Source organism: Lonchura striata, chromosome 5 (assembly GCF_046129695.1).
Source record: "Lonchura striata isolate bLonStr1 chromosome 5, bLonStr1.mat, whole genome shotgun sequence".
Lineage (NCBI taxonomy): Eukaryota > Metazoa > Chordata > Aves > Passeriformes > Estrildidae > Lonchura > Lonchura striata.
The window spans coordinates 63,897,776-63,916,728 of NC_134607.1; the positions used below are offsets into that span (position 1 = coordinate 63,897,776).

At 36.2% G+C, this 18,953-nt stretch overlaps 1 protein-coding gene across 8 annotated transcripts in view; it reads right to left on the bottom strand.

Moving 5' to 3' along the window:
* The window catches only part of PCLO (piccolo presynaptic cytomatrix protein), a 318,646-nt gene that overhangs the window by 169,304 nt on the left and 130,389 nt on the right, over positions 1 to 18,953 (bottom strand). For all 8 annotated transcript variants that reach the window (XM_021539594.3, XM_021539592.3, XM_021539591.3 and 5 more), the window contains exons 4-5: positions 11,941 to 13,152; positions 327 to 5,394 (exon numbers count right to left, since the gene is read on the bottom strand). In XM_021539594.3, coding sequence (XP_021395269.2) covers positions 327 to 5,394; positions 11,941 to 13,152 — 6,280 coding nt within the window. The remainder of the gene's footprint in view (positions 1 to 326; positions 5,395 to 11,940; positions 13,153 to 18,953) is intronic.

The following is an 18,953-nucleotide window of genomic DNA, read 5'->3' on the forward strand; positions in this document are numbered from 1 at the left end:
CTTTGCGGATTCTGAAAGTCATCCCATCTTGATGAAATAAATGGGAAGGGGAAACCGCATGCAAATCTTCAGGTTAATGATCTATTTTAGATGTGAAGGAAATAGCATTTCTGAACATGCAGGCACATGCAGGCACCTCTGTGCAAACACATATGTAAAATGAAGAAATGAAAAACACGTGTAATCCGGAATAATTTGTCACACTGTCCAAAAGAAAACAAAATAACAGAAGGAGAGGAAAAAAAAATAAAAAAATTATCCTGAAATGAGGTGAGGAACATCAAAATTATATTTCAAAGAGAGGTCTGCTGCTGTGTCATACTGACCTGTAGTTACTCTTCCAGAAGTAAGATCTACTGCTGTATCAGTTGCCCCAACACGATAATCAAAGCTATTCTTGCTTCTGTATGCAAATAGTCCAGCTTCTGATAAATTTGTGTCAGACATAGATGGTTTCATACCTCCAATTCCTCGGTAACTATATGACCCTGAACGATCATACTGATAATGGTCATCTCTGTAGCCAAAGCGATCTTCAGGAAGTGTCGTAGGAGGCTGCTGTGCTGTACAGCTCCTACCAAATGGCAATTTATAAACCATATCGCAGCAGACAGCTCTTCTCCCTGCAGTCAGATCTACAGGCTTTTCATCATCTTCTATTACTGTTGTTATGATACCTGAAGCAGTTTCATCCATTGTTACTACTGTTCTGTGGGATTTTGTAGTGCTAAGATCAACTGCTCCACTCTCTGCTGGCTCCTGAGAAGTGGAGAGATCAGTCCAACCATTTGTAACCCCAACAGGTGGTACAGTAACAGGCTTTGTAGTAGCCCATGTCACTGCCTGTGTTGAAGTACCTAGAGATAAATTTATTGGCACTTCATCTCTACCTACAGAGAAGGCCTGGCTGCCTGTTACTCTGTATGCAGGCTCAAAGTGTTTTGATGTTGTTAGTTGAAGCGGTGTTGTCATCGCGTGTCCCAGATCCACGAGGCTGTCTGTGCTGGTGGTGTAGCTCACAGTGGCAGTGCAAGTCATTACAGTCACTGTCTCAGTGACTGCAGGCAGAGGAGTGTCAGCAACACATGCAGTGCTAAGATTTATTATGGATGGCTGTACAGTACTTACTGGCCGTCCACCTGTGTCACTTGCTGGCATTTGTCTTCTTACATCCATGGAAACAGCAGAGAGATCCATACAGCTGTCTCTCATTTCAATGTCCATCTTAGTTAAAGTGCGAAGATCTATGACATCGCCCAAAGGATGGAATCTTCCATTCTGTCTGTATCTGGGTTGGTCTACAATATGTAGTGGCTCTGGAGGTATAGTAATAGCAACACTACCTAAACCATAACCAGGCACTGGACCCTTAACCACAGACACTGTGGTCTTGGTTATGTCTGTTGTTACTACTTCTGATTTTGAACTAGGTATTTTTTCAAAAGTTGATTGTGTTGTCATAGGAATACCTTGCAGTGCACCTGAAATATACATACTCTGACCTGCCATACTTTGAATATCCATAGTTTTCATGGTTGTAGTAAAAACTGGTTGCATAGGCTGGGGAATCTGTTCTTTAGAAGGTGCTTCTAAAGGCCAGCTGGTAACAGCCTGGCTAGTTATAGCTTCAGTGGGAGTTCCAGGCTCAGATGGCAATGTGATGACAACATAGGTTTCCTGTGAGGGTTTTGCCAACCTTGGTGAAGATTTGTTAGAGTGCGGAGACAAAGGGGAAGTGGGAGATGGTATTTTGTATTCAGCTGTGGATACCAAATTTAGAGTCATACTTGAAGTCAATGACAAACTTACTGGCTTGGGCTGTGTTTCTGCTGGCTTATGAACAGTTATTGGGAGTGGAGGAATTGCTGGTTTAGGAGCAATTGGAGGTTTAGTTACTTCAGGTGGCCTGTGACTGAAAACAAGCCCTGCTGGAATGGAGGATGGTTTGGGTGGTACAGGAGGTGGTGTTGGGGTGTATGTTTTTGTGATAGGCACCACATGATCCTTTAATACAGCTGTGGACTCTAGTGTTGGAACACTTGTGACTGGAGGTACCACTGTGGGAGCTGTTGCTGCTGGAGCCTTAATCTGTGACTTCTTTTTGGGATAAATGGCTGGCTTGGGTAAAATAGGTGGTGGTGGTAATGGTGGTGGAGGAGGTGGTGGAGGAGGAGGAGGAGGTGGGGGTGGAGGAGGATGAGCAGGAGAATCCAAAGAAGAGCTTCTAAAAAGAGAGAATACTTTGGCTGAAACAGCAGGAGCTGAGGAAGGCACAGAGACCGTGCTGGTCTTACTTACAACACTTTGAGTGAGCACAGAAGATGTTTGTGATGCAGGCTCTGTAACTGGTACTGGCGCTATACATATAGGTGGTTGCTCAGATGCAATATTAGTCAAATCAATCCTTGTCATGTCAACACCCAATTCTTTGTGTGGCTCTTCATGATGAATTTTGACACTACCAGCCTCTACTGTACTTTTGATTTTTCTAGCTGCTTCCTTCTCTGCTTTAGAGGTATCAAAGGTAATGATGTCAGCTGCATATTCCTTGGATTTTGTAACTGTAGTTGCCACCACTAAAGGTGCAGTTTCAGGCAAACAAACTGCAGTTTGCTGCACACTCTCTGCATCTGATTCAAGAGTTGGTTTTTTAGTGGCTCCAGCAATAGATTCATAAGGCATGCTCACTTCAGAGTACTCTTTTGCAGATGTCAAGGGAACTTGTGTTACTATCCTGACACCTTCAGAATCTGCTGGTTTACTTACACCATCTGCAGGACCTACAAAACCTGTGGTTGCACTATCTAGAGGTGAGGAACTATCTGTGGTAGAAACTGAAGATGTAGATGATGTTAATGAAGCTGTATCAGAAGGTAAAACTGATGCAGCACCTTCTGATGTCTCGGAGTATGTTAATATTGATGTTTCATGAGAAATTATTTCTTGAATTTCTCTGGCATAATCTGTTAAGTATTCATCTTCAATTTCCTCTGCTGTAAAATGCTGTGTTATTTTAACATCTGGAATAGAAAGTGTTGTGCTACTGACAGGTGATACATCTGAGATTGCTGAAGTAGTGCTTGATGTTAAAGATGTACTATCCACTATTTCTCCACCACCAGATACCTTTGTATCAGATGTGGGAATGAAATCTGAAGCTGGTTGTGTTGGACTAGACCCTGGGGTCAGCTGCATTTTCTGCCTTTTCATAAGCTCTTCATAAGCAGCTTCTGCATCTAGCAAATGCTTTTCCTCAATGGTGGAAGTTACTGTGCTGTCTAATACAACTATTTCATGACTTTCTGGGATAATGTAAGAACTAGAAACAATATCTTCTTGAGGCACAAGCGTATGTAAAGTCTCAACACTATAGTAGTCTTTCTCTAGATCACTAATTTTCTGTAGTTCATCATAGACCTGTTCTGAAGCTCTTGGTTTTTTCTCTTTTCCTCTCTGTTGTATATATTCACTGCTCTCATCTTGTCTCATAACAAGACTAGTATCAATAGTTCCATTGTAAGAATCCTCTACTAAAGATTCATAAATATAATCCTCTATTAGCATTCCACCATATAAAGATTCTTTTTCAAATACTTCATCTTTTTCATTTGACATTTGAAATGATTTGGACTTATGCATCATCTCCTCATATACCTCTTCAGCACTTTTCAATGTCTTTTGACCACTCTCTTCTTTTGGGAGTCCAGCTGGTTGTTCATCTGTTGGCGAGTATAGAGATACGGCAGTAGGCAATTTGTAAACTTTTTGCACTTCTATTATTTTTTCTGGGCTGATTTCAAAACCTTCAGGTTCTGACTCAATGCTGGGTGAATATTCAGAACAAGAAGATCTGTGCAGCTCTTCCATTTCTGCAGCCTGTCGTAATTCTTCTGTTGGAGATGCATCTTCAATGGGAGAAAGATTACTTGGTGGAGTCTTTGGACGTTCCCGTCTCCTCTGGGCTCTGAGTTCATCCTTATCCTTTTTAGATTTTTTGCTAGAACTTTTTCTTTGTTGCTGTTCTAATTCACGTTGTTTCTCTTGTTCCTTTAGCAGTTCCTCCTCTTCCCGTAGTTCTTCTTCTTCTGAAGAATCTTCAATAGTGGGAAGAAGAGGACCATGTGTCCGATGCCTTGCTTTGCGCTGTTGTTTGCTCTCCCCTCCCAGTTTTTTGTGACTAGGACTACTGTCACTGTCTTCATCAAGTGATGACACTGAAGTAGGAGATGTACCTGGTGTGAAACTAGAAGCATGTAGACTAGAAGATCCTTCACCTCTAGATCTATCTTCGGGTGAATCTGTAAGACTCTCCATCTCTAGCTCAGGCTCTTCATCAAAATATAAAATACCTTTTTGTGGTTCAGATACTTCAGAATATTTGTTTGTTATTGTACTATTTAGTTCTATTGTTTTGAAACGTCGAAGGCCTCCTCCTCCAGATACTGCAAGTTCTTCACTGTCTTGACTTTTGCTTTCCCTGTATTTTGGCTCTGGGCTTTCATCAAAAGTCTCGTCATCATCATCGTGCCATGAGTGCCTTCTTCCTGCATCCTCATCATAGCCTGCACTACTTTTCCGTGCCAGTCTTCTGTGTTTTCCAGCTGTTCCTTTGGCTTTGCTTTTCACTTCTTCTTTCTTTTGGCTTTCAGCTGCACTAATCTCTTTGAGCTGATTTCTAATGAATTCATCATCTTCAGAACCTGAAGCATCTTCATCAGCACTCATCTCTATAATCTGTTTTCTAATGAAGTCTTCCTCATCACCTGATCCCTGACTGTCATCTCGTTTGTACTCATCACTGCTTGAAGAACCAACACTTGTTCTTCTTTTTCTCCTTGGGACAGGTGAGTTTTCACTCTCACTACTGTCTTCCACAGAGTCATAGCGTTGCTGTCTTCTTACTGATATGTCATCTCCTTCATGTTCTTCTTTGTAGTCTGCCTGGGAGGAGGCAGTTCCTTTGCCCTCTTCTACAATGGTTCCTTCACTTGCTTTGATAGCTTTTAAGTCTTCCTCATCTGAACTGTAAGATTCTGGAGTGACGGGCAAAGGCTTTGTTTTAAGTTGATCATTTGTCTGTTCACCATATGTTTCAGAAAGGTCTTTGCTTTTTGCAGATTTTTCATCTGAAAGAGTGCTTGCCTGAGCTTCTAAAATTGAGAGTACAGTACTTTCCAATTTAGCTAGATCTGAGGGGCTTGGTGGACTTTCTTGTGAAACAGTGACTTTTTTACTAGTTTCTTTGAGTAAATCCTTTTCATCAGTGGGGATATGACTTGGAATTTCACCAAGTGAACTTGATATCCCATCAGAAGAATACCCGGTGTCACTCAGACCTTGTGGACTTTTCTGTTGCTGAGAGCTTGATGTGTCTGATTTGTCATCCTCCTTTTCCTAAAAAAATAAATACATAACGCGTGTGTATATATTTATATATAAATTTCTAATGCTTCCTGGCAATTAAAATTTGAATTTTTTTTTCTAAAGAATGAGTTCATGCCTCAGATGAAGACTGAACACTAATTTTCCTATTCAAAGCTATTAGACTAATACAAAAAGGTTCCTTGAATTTTGATTTTTTGCATTGATTTTACCTAAGCTTTTCATGGCTATCCACACTGGCAACTGATTTTACTAGTTTCACTTTTATTTTCCAATATAAAATGTAATTGTTTTAAGAACACTTAGGAATGATAACCTACCATCTGATCACACATGCATGGGACAATTGCCCAGGGGTTTATTTATTTGAAGATTTTATTTACTATATTTCAAAGCTGTCTACATGGTTTTTGATACAATGTCATATAGCATGACAAATATCTGCAGAATTTCTGGAGTCTGCTCCTTTCTTTGCCCATTCAACATTTTATAACTGGCTAGAAATAGATCAATCTTCTCAAATTTTGCTCTCATGGTTTAATTTTGTTGATTGAAGTATTACATATTTCAACATGCAACAGAATACATAGAGCACTGAAGCGTGATTTAATGACATTTGGAATGTCCCCATATATTAGAATGTCCTCTATGGCTGGGCACTGTATAAATTTTTTTTGAGTACCTCATAAAAAAAAAAAGTTTCTTGGTAAATTGTGCAGAGTAAGCTGCTGGTAGGGCAGTGTAATTGCAAGGAGGAAGGCACGATGGTCAGCCATTGATTAAAGGAAGAAAACAAGGCAGGCATTCCTGACTGACCATCAGAACCAATGTTTTCCTTCTCATCCCTAATTAAACACCCTTAGTCAGCCTACCTTTCCCATCCTTCTACCTCATTCTGACCCACAAGCATTTCTATTTCCTTCTATAAATAACAAAAATACTAAAAATATCCTATGGAAAGTAGTTCTAGGCCAGTTTCATTCCTGCTTCTTGCAGCTGTGAAATGCTCTGTACTTAGTGAATGTACCTCATTGTTTGGCTAAAACACAGTTCCCTCTCCAAAATACAGGTCACCTTAGCTCTGCTATTAGCTGACAATTTTAGAAACTGTCCCCAAATCTACTGGCAATTTGAGAACAAGCATCCCAAAGTCTCATGATTTTAATAATATGATGTGATCTTTATTTTTGTTAGGGATCTCAATAATAGAAATAGGTCAAATTTACTAGTTTTGCTAATTTAAGTCAGTGATTTCAGAATTAGAGAAAACTATTTATTTAAAGGTTTAATTTATGAACTTCATTGATAACATGATTATTTGAAAAGCAGTTAAAAATACTGTGGAATAAATATACTAGAAAAATTATCATGAATGTTAATTATAATTTTAAATTACATTTACACTCAAGTTGCTATAAACTACAAGTATTATCAAAGTTTATTCACAGTAAAGTTACCTTTAGGGTCAAAATATCAAAACCCAAATATTTTTTTTATAGTCAGTCATATTACTTTTTATAATCAATCAGGTTTAGATTTAATTTACATTTAAGTTATGTGTTTTTGCTTTTAGACATATCACTTTGAACATAATCCTACATTCAAACACTAATATTTATATTAGTATTAAAGTATATATATTATTATTACAGTGTATACTACTTAGTATTTTATTAACTAATCATCATTCACAGGAGTGATTTATTATATGATTTGCAAAATCAGATACTACATTGAATATAAACTACATTTGTTCTTATCAATATTATAATCAATATTGCAAATTCAAATATCTGATGTCACAGCAAAATCCATTGCAAATAAAAATCCAATGTTTAAACAAACATTTCTAAGGACTTCTTGAATAAGAAGGCTGTGATTAATATATAAACATGGAGAAATCTGCAGTACTTACAATGACTTTGGAAAGGCATCACCATTTGAAGCCTACAGCTCTCAATATTCTGAAAAATCTAGTCTTGGATATTCTCCAGCCCTTAAGGACAGAATTATGTATGGTCTTTACAAAAAGCCAGCAATGAAGCAAAAATAAAAATTTCATATTTTGTATATTATATTTCCATTTTAGTCCTTTATTAAAGAAAATAGTTCTTAAGGGAAATTGATTTTGCTATATTTCAAAAATACATATATCATTAAAACAAAATGATTTTTCCCTCTATAAATAGCACACTCCTCACTGAAACATCACCTATGACATTTGAATGTTACTTTTTCATTTATGACCAGTATATTAATTTATATGAAGACATATCCAACAAAAGTCATTATGATCAATTTAGAAGAGCTACTAAAAATGCAAACATTGCTCAAGCTCAGAAGGTTTCCCAGGACAGAATGCATCGATCTGGTGCATGTGAACCTCTCAAATCTTGGTTCTCCAAGATGATGTGATACTGTCAGCTGCAAAGCAGAGACAGAAGACATTGACTGAACAGGGTAGAGAAAAAGGTAGAGAACAACTAACTGGTCATGGAACAGCTTCAGCCATTCTCCTTGCAGCTGAGTCCAATAGCTAATACCTATTGCGCCCAAACCAGAGGAGATGGCAATGAATAAAGCTGTTGCCTACCCTGGTGTTGAACCTCAGTGAATGACATAAATGACTGCTACGAATCCCAGGAAACTGAATGTGAGAAAGTCTGCTGTTAGCACAGTTAGGAGAAGAAAAAGATCTACAATAAGGACAGACTTAATTTCTCACTAGAAATAAAATGGATGAGGAAAAAAACAACTTTCTTTTTAAGGTTACCAAAATATTAATATATTTTCTAACGTTTTTGTTTGCATCATTGCCTGCACCATGGTACATGCAAAAATTATCCTGTATATCATGATTTGAGATCAATATGCATGTAACTTACAATAAGTAATACTTACAAGAAAAGTCTCTGAGCTTTTATTCCAAATTTTGTGTAGTCTGAGACTTAGGATATAGCCACATCTATTCTTAAAGGACTGCTAACTTATTTTCTGCAGTGTTGGCCATCACATCCACAAAGACAGCACCATTGTTAAACTTGCAAGCATGTCATAAATGTAAGATTTTTAGATTAATAACAAAATATTGCTGAAACAATGTTGATAAGGATCCACAACTCTTTGAGACTGAAAAAAAAATGCATTTAAATAAAAAATACCTTTTTTTTGTGTAAATTAGGAAGTACTTTGGTACACATCTAAGTACTGGGCTTTTCTGAATATTTCAATGGCATTTCCTTTGAGTTTGCCTACTGTGTGTTTTTAAGACTGGACAAATTTAGCTCTAAAACAGGCATTGATTAAATAAACTTCGTGAGAAATGAGGAAGAAGGAGACTTGTAAAAGTTGCAGTCTGTACAAGACTTTAAAACAGCAAAGCAACCTCTTTAACTACTGTTAAAAATTATCTAATTTAAACTGTATTTATGCTATTCCAGTGGCATTTCTGTGATGCCAGAGTCAATTCATTTTACAACTATTTTGTATTAGAAATTTTAGCTTTATAAATATTATTTGTTTGTACTCTTCGTCACTTTTACTATTCTTTTTTGAAAATATAAATCTTAGGGTGTGGTACTTGTGGACATGTTTTAGTGGTGAAGGTGGTGGTGCTGACCTAATGGTTGCACTTCATGATCTTAGAGGTCTTTCTAAACCATAATGATTCTGTCATTCTATGAAAAAGTTCCATCAGTTACTAAATCAATCCAGAAATTTATTAAAAGAAAAATATGCCTAAAAGAAAACAAAGACTTTTTTTTTAAAAAAAAAGTACTTACAGCTAGCAAGATTATATTCTGTTGCAGAGGACAGATATTTTATTTTGCAAAGGAACTCATAATTTTTAAAAGGTCAGTTTGTTTATAGAAGAATTAAAGATATCTACACCAAAAAAAAAAAAGAAAAAAAAAAAAGGTTTCACAAGGTGGAAAAGAAACATGGTTTATTAAACTCTAATAATATGCATTTCAATTTTATATTTTCAAACTGAAACATTTTATTTGTGTCCAGAAAAATTGTTTAAAGACAACTCTTATCTTCCTTTTTCTACCTCTCTGGGCTGTGTTTTGTGGCATGTGTTAGAATAATGATGGAAATCAACACAATATTAATATTTATCCAGTTACTCGACTGAAGCACGTGATCATTCCTCAGTAATCATAAGAAGGTAGTAATAAGGGTACATATATATATGTATTCAATACATTGCAAATGTATGCCAATTGACAACATGATAATGGGTTCATACAGATATGTTGAACTACCTCTGTGTAAATTTTTGAGTTACAAGATGGCAATTAGCTACTGACAAACTGCATGTATTAAACCTCCAAGATTTTTAGGCATCCTTGTTACAACAGCTAACTGCTATTACACATGTCAATAGTCAATATTACAAGACAGTTTCTCGGGAAAGTCAGTTTCTGTAAAACATGAGCAGTCAGTTTATTCTTTAAAAACCTTTTGAAGATATTTCAAAATATTACTGAAAAAAATGCTTTGAAGAAAAAAAAAAAGGCTTTATGATTCCTTAAACCACACTTTGAAACTCAAATATTTTAAAATGTTTCAATATTGAAGTCACTTTTTTTTTAAAGGATACCAGATCTCTACATTCAATTGATATCTGTGATTTCACCTGAACCTGAAGGGAGCCCACAAAAAGGACAAAATGAGAATATTTACAAGAGTATGACCAGGATAAGGCAAAATGGCTTCACACTTACTGAGGGCAAATTTAGATTAGATATTAAGAAGGAATTCTTTATTTTGAAGGTGGTGAATCACCGGCACAGATTGCCCAGAGATGTGGATATCCCATCCAGGGAAGTGCACAAGGCCAGGTCGACGGGGCTTTGAGCCACCAAGTTTAGTGGAAGGTGTCCCTGCCCATGGCAGAGGGGTTGGAATGAGATTAACTTTAAGGTCCTTTCCAATACAAACTATTCAATGATCCTATGATTTTCCACGGATTATTCTACTGAATAACTATTTGTACTGAATCAGAACTTTAGCCTTTTCATGGTTTCAGGGACTTATTGCTACCTTTTTTTTTAAGTGAAAAATAGGATAGCGAAAATTGATTATCTATTATTGGAAAGCTAGAAGAGTTAGTAACTACCATTTTCACAGAATTGAGTATAAAATTACAGTAGTTTGTCAAGTGCAGAAAGGCTTTCCCCTGCATCCCTAATTAAAAATACACCTAGTTCAAATCCTCCATATGATTCTACCCTGAAATACATGTAAATTATATTCTTCAATATGTACATGTTACCTTTTACCTAGTGAAATGGAAGCAAGGTGTGATATCTAAATTGGTATCACCTCTTCCACTTTTATCACATGCTCTCTTGGAAAGACCTGTGTCTAGCAATGTTTGATGAACAGCACAGACAACACTGAGGTACTTCAATAAAGAAAAATTAAAAATAAATCAGAGTTAATTTTAGTAATCACAAGCTAGTTGAGACACCTTCTTTATTTTTAATGCTGAACAATTTGAAATAGGCTTTTCCCAGATCTCCTTTTTGTTTGGTCCAAAAGGTAGGATTTCTGGCTATGTTACTCTAAGCATAATTCAGGGATTCCCTCATTACAATCATGCAACATAACTCTTGATATGATCAAGAGCAGTAAACTTAACATGTGATAGGAGGTTTATTTCAGACAGGAGACTTGGTTTATAAAAATAGTATTTTCCAAAGCAAAATTTCTGAATTATAATATTTTTCTGTCCAAATAACTCAACTAACACCAGGAAATACATAAAACAAAAATCAACCAAACCCTTGACCTTTTTGACCAGGATAATTTGAAAACATAATTCTGGCAAAGGTTAAACACTTTCCCTAAGCCTACTCCTGCCCTCATAACATACCACTTTCATAGCATAATAATAATCAGCACCTAATTTGCAGTGCTGACACAAAACCCCCTAAATTTTAATTTCTCAACAAATTTTGCAGGCTATTCTCTTCAGCTGATAAAGTGACTTGAATACAGACCTCTAGTACATGCCATCATGAACTCACCCATTCCTCTTACTTGAGAGCCCACAAGTACCCTACCTGAATGTACTTGTCTATATGAGATAAACCAATTAAATAGTAAAATGATGTAAAGATTGCATGCTTTCATGTACCATGCTCAGGTATTACAAAGTATTCCTAAAATTTATATTATATTTTGTTATTGCAAAGTACCATACATGTTACTCTCTCAGATTATTCCCTTTTGGGATTGAGAACTGTGAAAACACTCAAATTTCAACAATTAATCTTTGAGGTCTGAAGAGTCAAGAGATCAAAGTAAATAAATCTGAAATACTGGAAAAATTATAAAACAGTAGCTTTGCCTTAGTTTCAAATGCTTAACTGCTTGAGACTTACAATTAGACAAGTAACCTTGAAATGTGCACGTAGAGCATAGGACTAACTGGTTCGATGAGAGTAATTGATTTTATCATTTAGAATAATTTTGTAAAGGGAATAACAATAAAGCAGGAAGGTTCTAAGTTGGAGAATGGGAAGTGGGAGGGAGAAAAACACTTACTATTTTTTCTCGTACTGCTTCCACGTGGTCAGTTCCTGGCAAAGGGGCTGTTTGAACAGGAATTTCATCTTCTGGAGCTTTTCCAGCTTTCAAAACCTTTTGTGAAATCCCAGCTGTCAAATCCTTTTTCCTAACATCTTCTTGCTCCTTAGCCTGCAGTCCCTTATAAGGTGCTTCAACTTCTGCTCTCTGTTCAGTAACATGGTCTTTAATCTCAGCTTCAATTTCTTCCTTTTTGTCTTCTGGATGTGGTGTGGTCTTTTCTGGGAGCACAGTTTCTTTAACTTCTTCCAGCGTGCTTAGGGGTATCTTTTGGTCTGCTGCTGTTGCAGGAATTTTATCTGCTGAAGGTGTCTTTGACAGTTTCCCTCGCTGAAGTTTTGTTTCTTCTTTTTGACCTTCCTCTTGGATTTTATCAACCGATAAAGTTTTCTTAATTTTTTCATATTGAAGTTTTATATCTTTCTGAATTCCATGTTGGATTTTATCAACTGAAGCTGCCTTTGGCAATTTTACCTCCTGAAGTTTTGTGTCTTCTCTATGAGCTGCAGGTTGGATTTTGTCAGCTGACAGTGCCTTTGCCATTTTCATCTGTTGGAGTTTTGGGTCTTCTTTCTGAACTCCTTGTAAAATTTTGTCAGCTGAGGGCACCTTTGCCAATTTTGCCTCTTGTTTTATGTCTTCCTTCTGAACTCTATGCAAAATTTTATCAGCTGAGGATGTTTTTGCCAGCTTTACTTCTTGAAGTTTTTCATCCTCTTTCTGAACTTCCTGCAAAACTCTGTCATAGGAGGCTGTCTTTGTTAATCTTGTTTGCTGAATCCTTGGATCTTCCTTCTGAGAAGCATGCTGGATTTTATCAGCTGAGGGTGCCTTGACAAGTTTTCCCTGTTTAGGTTTTGCATCTTCCTTTTGAATTCCTTGCTGAATTTTATCAGCTGACAATGTTTTTTCCAATCTCCCCTGCTGAAGTTTTGGAGCTTCCTTCTGAACGCCTGGTTCTTCCTTTGGCTTTGCTGCTGCTGGAGTGGGCGGTGTGGAAGTCTTCTGAGGGGAATGGGAGGCAGCAGGCACAGGCCGTTTTTGAGGAGAAGCAGGTGGTTTGGATGTTGGTTGTGGACCTGTTTTCAGAAGTGGCACCTTGCCCATATCTCCAAGTTGTCCTGACATTGCCCTTTGGGTCTGGCAGTTTAAACACAGCCATTCCTGTACCTGTGATACAACAAATATATTAAGTTACTTATTGTAAAAAGTAACAATAAAATCATAAAGTGTTTTCAGCTGATACAGTTGAATTCTTTCCATCTGAATTCTATGCATACTGGTAAGTTATTATTTTCTTTCCTACTCTTGCAGGAAGATCCATAGCACCATTCCAGAAATGGAGCATATCAGGTTCCAGAAAGCTAAGATGAACAAATATAAAAAGGCACTGTGAAAATTATCAGCAACATTTTTCCAAAGTATCATTGACCTATATGTGCAAAGTTTACTTAAATATTTCTAATATATATTTCTTTATAAAGCCCCTATAATCTATGAATAGATCCCTATAATTCTGCTAGCCTGAGAACAAGAGGACTAACTGGCACTCATGGATCTCTGTGTTTCTCTTAGGAAATCCCCTCTTGAAATTTTGTATAGGTATAAATTAATTATGACTGGAACTCAACAGGAAGATCACCTCTCTGCTCACTTTACTGCTAAATCCCTGCTGCACACTGGGTCCTTTTACTCCTCCCAAAAATGATGAAAAGGACAAGTGCTTCTATCTGTGCAAAAGATTTCCTTGCCAGTTGCCTAGCTACTACATGAGAGGAGTAATCATACTGTTTCCAGTGGGATTTAGTTTATAGTACCTTTAAAATAGCAAAAGAAATTTTTAAGCACAGAAAGGCACTGAAAGAAAAGAAAAGGAAGAAAAAACCAGTCTCTTCTGGATACTAGAATAGCTAATGAAGGTTTACTTCACTAGTGCAATATCAGCTTCGCTAGTGGATAAGTGGTGTATAATGTGCAATAAAATCTACATTTAAAAATAGCTGATCTGCAATTTTTATAAGTGATATATAAATTACAAGAAACACGGATGATATGACAAAAATCCTAAGAACAGCTCATATGGGCTAGTTTATGGAAAAGCAACTAAGGAGAGGCTATTTAATGTATAAAATTGTCTGACAAATTTTGTTTTAGGTACAAGCAAAGCATAAATATATGCACTATCATTCAGGCCATCAAACGATTGTCTTGTGTATTTATTATTCTACTTTTATAGAAATTACCAAACCAGCAAGCATGCTAGTAATTGACACAAAAATATTTAATAATAGCACCAAACAATATTGTCCAAATAAATGCAGTTTATCAGCTGAATCAGTAGTCTCCCTTAACACCTACTACATCCTTTGCAAATCCAAGTTGAATGTGTCTCTGTATCAGACTAATAAATATAATTTAGGCTTAGTTTTTCCTGTTGAAAAAAGCATTTAAACATAATCCTTCAGGATGTGTTACTCTCCTCCTTAGGAGTTAAAGGATTCCAACAGCACATCATTTGTTTAGGAAGCACTAATTATGAAATACAATTTTTTTTTCTTAATGAATGTGCAAAATATAACTTTTCTTCCAAATATTTCTTTTAGATGAGGTTATCTGGAATTCTTAGTACAGTTTCCTTTTTTTCCTAGAAAAAAGTATTGGAAGCCATAAATGTCTTGTGTACTGTCTTTAATAAACTGAAAATAGAAGCAATGCTCCATTAAGCAAATCTACCCCATAGAAAATCATGATATTATTATTAGAAGTTTCCAATAGACTTAGAAGTTTGCAATGGGCTAAACATACTGGATAACATTTAGGATAAAAAGACTACTGAAAAAAAGTTCCAATTTCATAGTAGCTTTGATTGTTCTCTCATAAAGTTTGTAAAGATCAACATTAAAAAGTTGGAAAAATAATTATTATAGGGTTTTTTTTTTAAATTTATTGGAGGGCCAAAAAGATTTTAAACTCATAAAAAGGGGGCAGATTTTGCTTTATCTATTCAGCCCAAAAAATACTCATTTCCCAACATAAAAGCAGAAATAATGCCATTATTACTTGTGCTAGTAAAGCTTCAGTCAGCACAGGGCAGGAGAATAAGGCAGTACTTAAATGTATTAAGCTTCTTAGAATCTAGCCTTAGCCATCTTTAATTACACAAAAACATAATGAAGTGGTTTCTGCCATGAAATAATCCATGGTTCAAAAATTACTGCTATATAGGTATTCTTCATGAACATGTTAATTAATACTTTAAATTCACATGTTCTTTTCACAGATTGTGCCATTTGTTTGACCTATTTTTATTTTTATTTTCCTATATCCCGTTTCTAGGGTCTCTATGTTTGTTTCTTTTCTACCTACATTTGGCTGTACATCTACACTTGGCCCTTCTAGCTCTGCTGTTAATGCAGATTCCATCTTGTACCTCTCAGCTGCAGCCCACTCACTGCTCCTTCTCAAATCCATTGTCACTTCCCCTTCCCTCATTTAAATCCTTCACAGACTCAGTTATTTGAATGCCTATAAGAACTTCAGCAACTTTAGTAACAGTATTAAGTGTTTAAAACCCAAAACAGTTTCCCAGTCACTGTTTCCACTGCTCACTGTCCCTATTCAGTGTCTTTTCCCCGGAGTAAATTTCTGAACTCAAAGACTATGCTTTGTGCTGAGCACACAGAACTCTCAAAATGGAAAATATGACAATTAACATGAAGAAAGGAATTTGATCATTAGCAGACTGGCAAAATGCACTAAATTTTATCCAAAGATGGAACTCCCAGACTTGCCTTTCTGCCATAATGATGAATGTGATGGTAGGGAAATAACCTGGAATTAGCCAGATATCCAGTGATTTAATTAACTTTGCCATTGTCCTCTTGGACTTTTTCTATATCTGCATCTATTTACCACTTTATTTTTCAGTGCTGCTGTATAAGCATTACACATACTACTCCCAAAGCTATGTGTTTCATATAATGGTTTATCATTACCATGCAGATATTTGGTCACAAAAGAATGTACAAAAATTATATCATCAGGCCTCTAGCTCCTCATTCTCTGTCAGAATGCTTCTCTGTAAAATCAAATGTTGTACCACGAAGTCATATGCCTCAGTCTTAGACTTGTCTTTTCCTCAGTTAACCTCATGCCCTGAATGCAAGCTTTTCCCTAAGGATATCTCTTCAGTTAGCCTGTCAACCCAAATTTATTAGGACTTGGGAAATGGACATCATCTTCTTTTAGCAGTCTTCACTAGATAAATCTTCTTAGTTCTTTCCAGAATTCTTCACACCCTTTGGTTCCTGAATTGGCCATAGACATTATGATTGGCACTACAAGTGATACAAGTGCTTTAATACCCTGAATCCACATCTCTCTCCCTGGTTTTGGCAACCCTTACAACCCAATATTGCTGGACAGAACAAACTAACTCTGACACTATGTTCTCCTCACACAGTTTTCTAATAAACAAATGTCATTATGAAAAGGGCATATGTCTAACTTTCACTGTGAATGTCTGTTTTTTGGTCATCAAGAAAAAGATCTGCCCTGCTTTTTACAGAATTACCCTTTCTGCAAACAAAAAGAGTGAAGGAACTCTTGAAAGGCTCAGCTCAGAGTTTCAGATGTCTGATTCAAGGTCTAGGCTAGTAGAGTACAGATCAGAATCCTCAGCTCAGTTTTATTGAGACAAAGGCTGCCGAGATGGTATTTTAAAGAAAATGAGGTGATATAAGAAAATAATAATAATAAAAAAATAAAACCACATAGTTTCACAAGGAGAAAAATTCAGGAAAAAAAGATATTCACATGAAGAGGCATAAAGCCAAAAGGAAAATACAGAGAAGTGGATGGTAACAACTCAAGAAGTGCAAAGGTTGATTGGTATGTGCAAGGAAGTGGAGAAGTTTCTATTTGCTGACATGACTGGTGACTGTCTGGCCAGCAGACACTATCCAAAGGCCTCACTGAGGTAGTGAATATGTTAATATTAACAACTCTTCATTGATATACATTTGCTGTGTGTATTCACCCACAAATTGCTCTGTACTCCTCAAGTCTGTACATCCTCCTTGCTGTGTTGCTCTGCCTGTGGTTGACACTGCCTGAGCAAAAAGCAGTGAAGGAAGGATAAATTCCCATCTAGAAAGGGAATGCTGGCCTCAGCATTTCTTTGGGATGTGTGATCTACAAATTCAAATCCCCCACAAACTGAGGAGTTAGATGTCCTACCTCTAGAATAAATATTCAGATTGTTAGACCTACATATAAAAAAGTTACCACCTATGCTGCATAGATTGATAGAGAAACATAAATATCCAGAGCATGACCACAAAATTAGATTGTAGATCTGGCAGAAGAAAAAAAAAAAACGAAAACAAAAATAAAATACGAAAATCTTGCTTTTTCTCTATCCAAACAATGTCAGGCAGGCAGGACATAACTGCCTAAATGAAGCAAGTTTGGCACAGACAGGGTCCACAGTGGAGCCTCTGTGGCATCCAGAATTAGGAAAAATGCAGAGAGGTTTTCAGAGATATAACGTCTGTGGAGGTCACAGGTAGTTTTCCAGGCTCATTCTCCTGAATTTACACATAAATTTTGTCTAAAATGTCACTTAGGAATTAAACTTATTTTTGGATTCCACCCCAAGTGGAGAAATTATGTGCAAACAAATGTTTAGTCAGATGGTTGATTTTTGGATAAAAGGTTAGAAAAATGTGGCTAATTTAACCAAGGGAAATGAATCTCACAAATATGACTTATATGGAAGGAAAGGTATATTGGCTGCAAACCAAATGGATATAAATGGTCCATGGACAAATTTAGCTTTAAAATTAGTACACCTTCCTTGCCAGTAGTGATTTGAAGTTTGGCATATAATACAATAGGAGTGTGGTACAGAGAAACACAGTTAATTTCAATATATGATGTGATTGCCAACAAAATCACTCAATGATTCATGAAATCCTACCAGTTTTAAAAACTGCATTTCTGTAATAGTAATCATAAGCAGAATTCATTATATCATTAGCATTAAATAGATGTGCAGAATTTAGTTGACTTTAAGCATTAAGGTGTCTTTTAGCCACCAGAGATCACAGAAATCCCCAAAAACTGGTTCAGATTAATTTAAAGAATCACATAAAAAACCAAAAAAACCCAAAAAACAAAAAACAACAAAAACAAACAAAACAAAACAAAACCACAAACAAACAAACAACCCCAAAAAAACCCCACCCAAAAATCTGTAAAAATCCCTGCAGAATAAAGAATTTTGTCAGCAGGCAGGAGGAGGAAGGGGTTACCTTTTCAGTTTAAGAATGTGGTTTTTTATTTGCTAAAGTTGCAACCAAAATGAAATTGCTTTCTGAACAATGCAAAACAAAATACCATCTTTTATTTTTTTCTCAAATAGTTTCAGTATGTGTTTGAGGAAGACTAAGTTATCTCAGCCTATTATTTCTGTTATTAATTGATATGTTTACTTATAAGCCATCACAACTATGAAACAAAATGCTTTATTTTCAATGATCTCTTTTTCTTCCACACCAAGTGATAAAGTTGTAAATACTGCAGCAGCTTACCAGAAAAGTAGAGAGGAATCATTGTTTCTTCCACGTGTCAGGAATAACCTGTTCCTTAATTTAATAAGGTTGGGACTGATGAATATTTCACTCTATTATGTACAGATGAAATACAGCGTATGGCAACACAAAGATTACCTACGTCAAGTGATGACAATTCTGAAAAGTGTATACCCTTACCTTACTTCAAGATACATCTCAGCACCTTCAGAAAAAGCTCAAGTTTTGTGCTTTGTCAGCAATTGCTCTGTTGTATGGGAATTTTTATTTTAGCAATTAAATTTAAGAGATAATGGGATTTTTATGTGCATAGTGTCTGTGTATACTTTAATTTCCCTTAGTTATTTTGCTGAAATCTCTTAGAGACTTAGAATTATG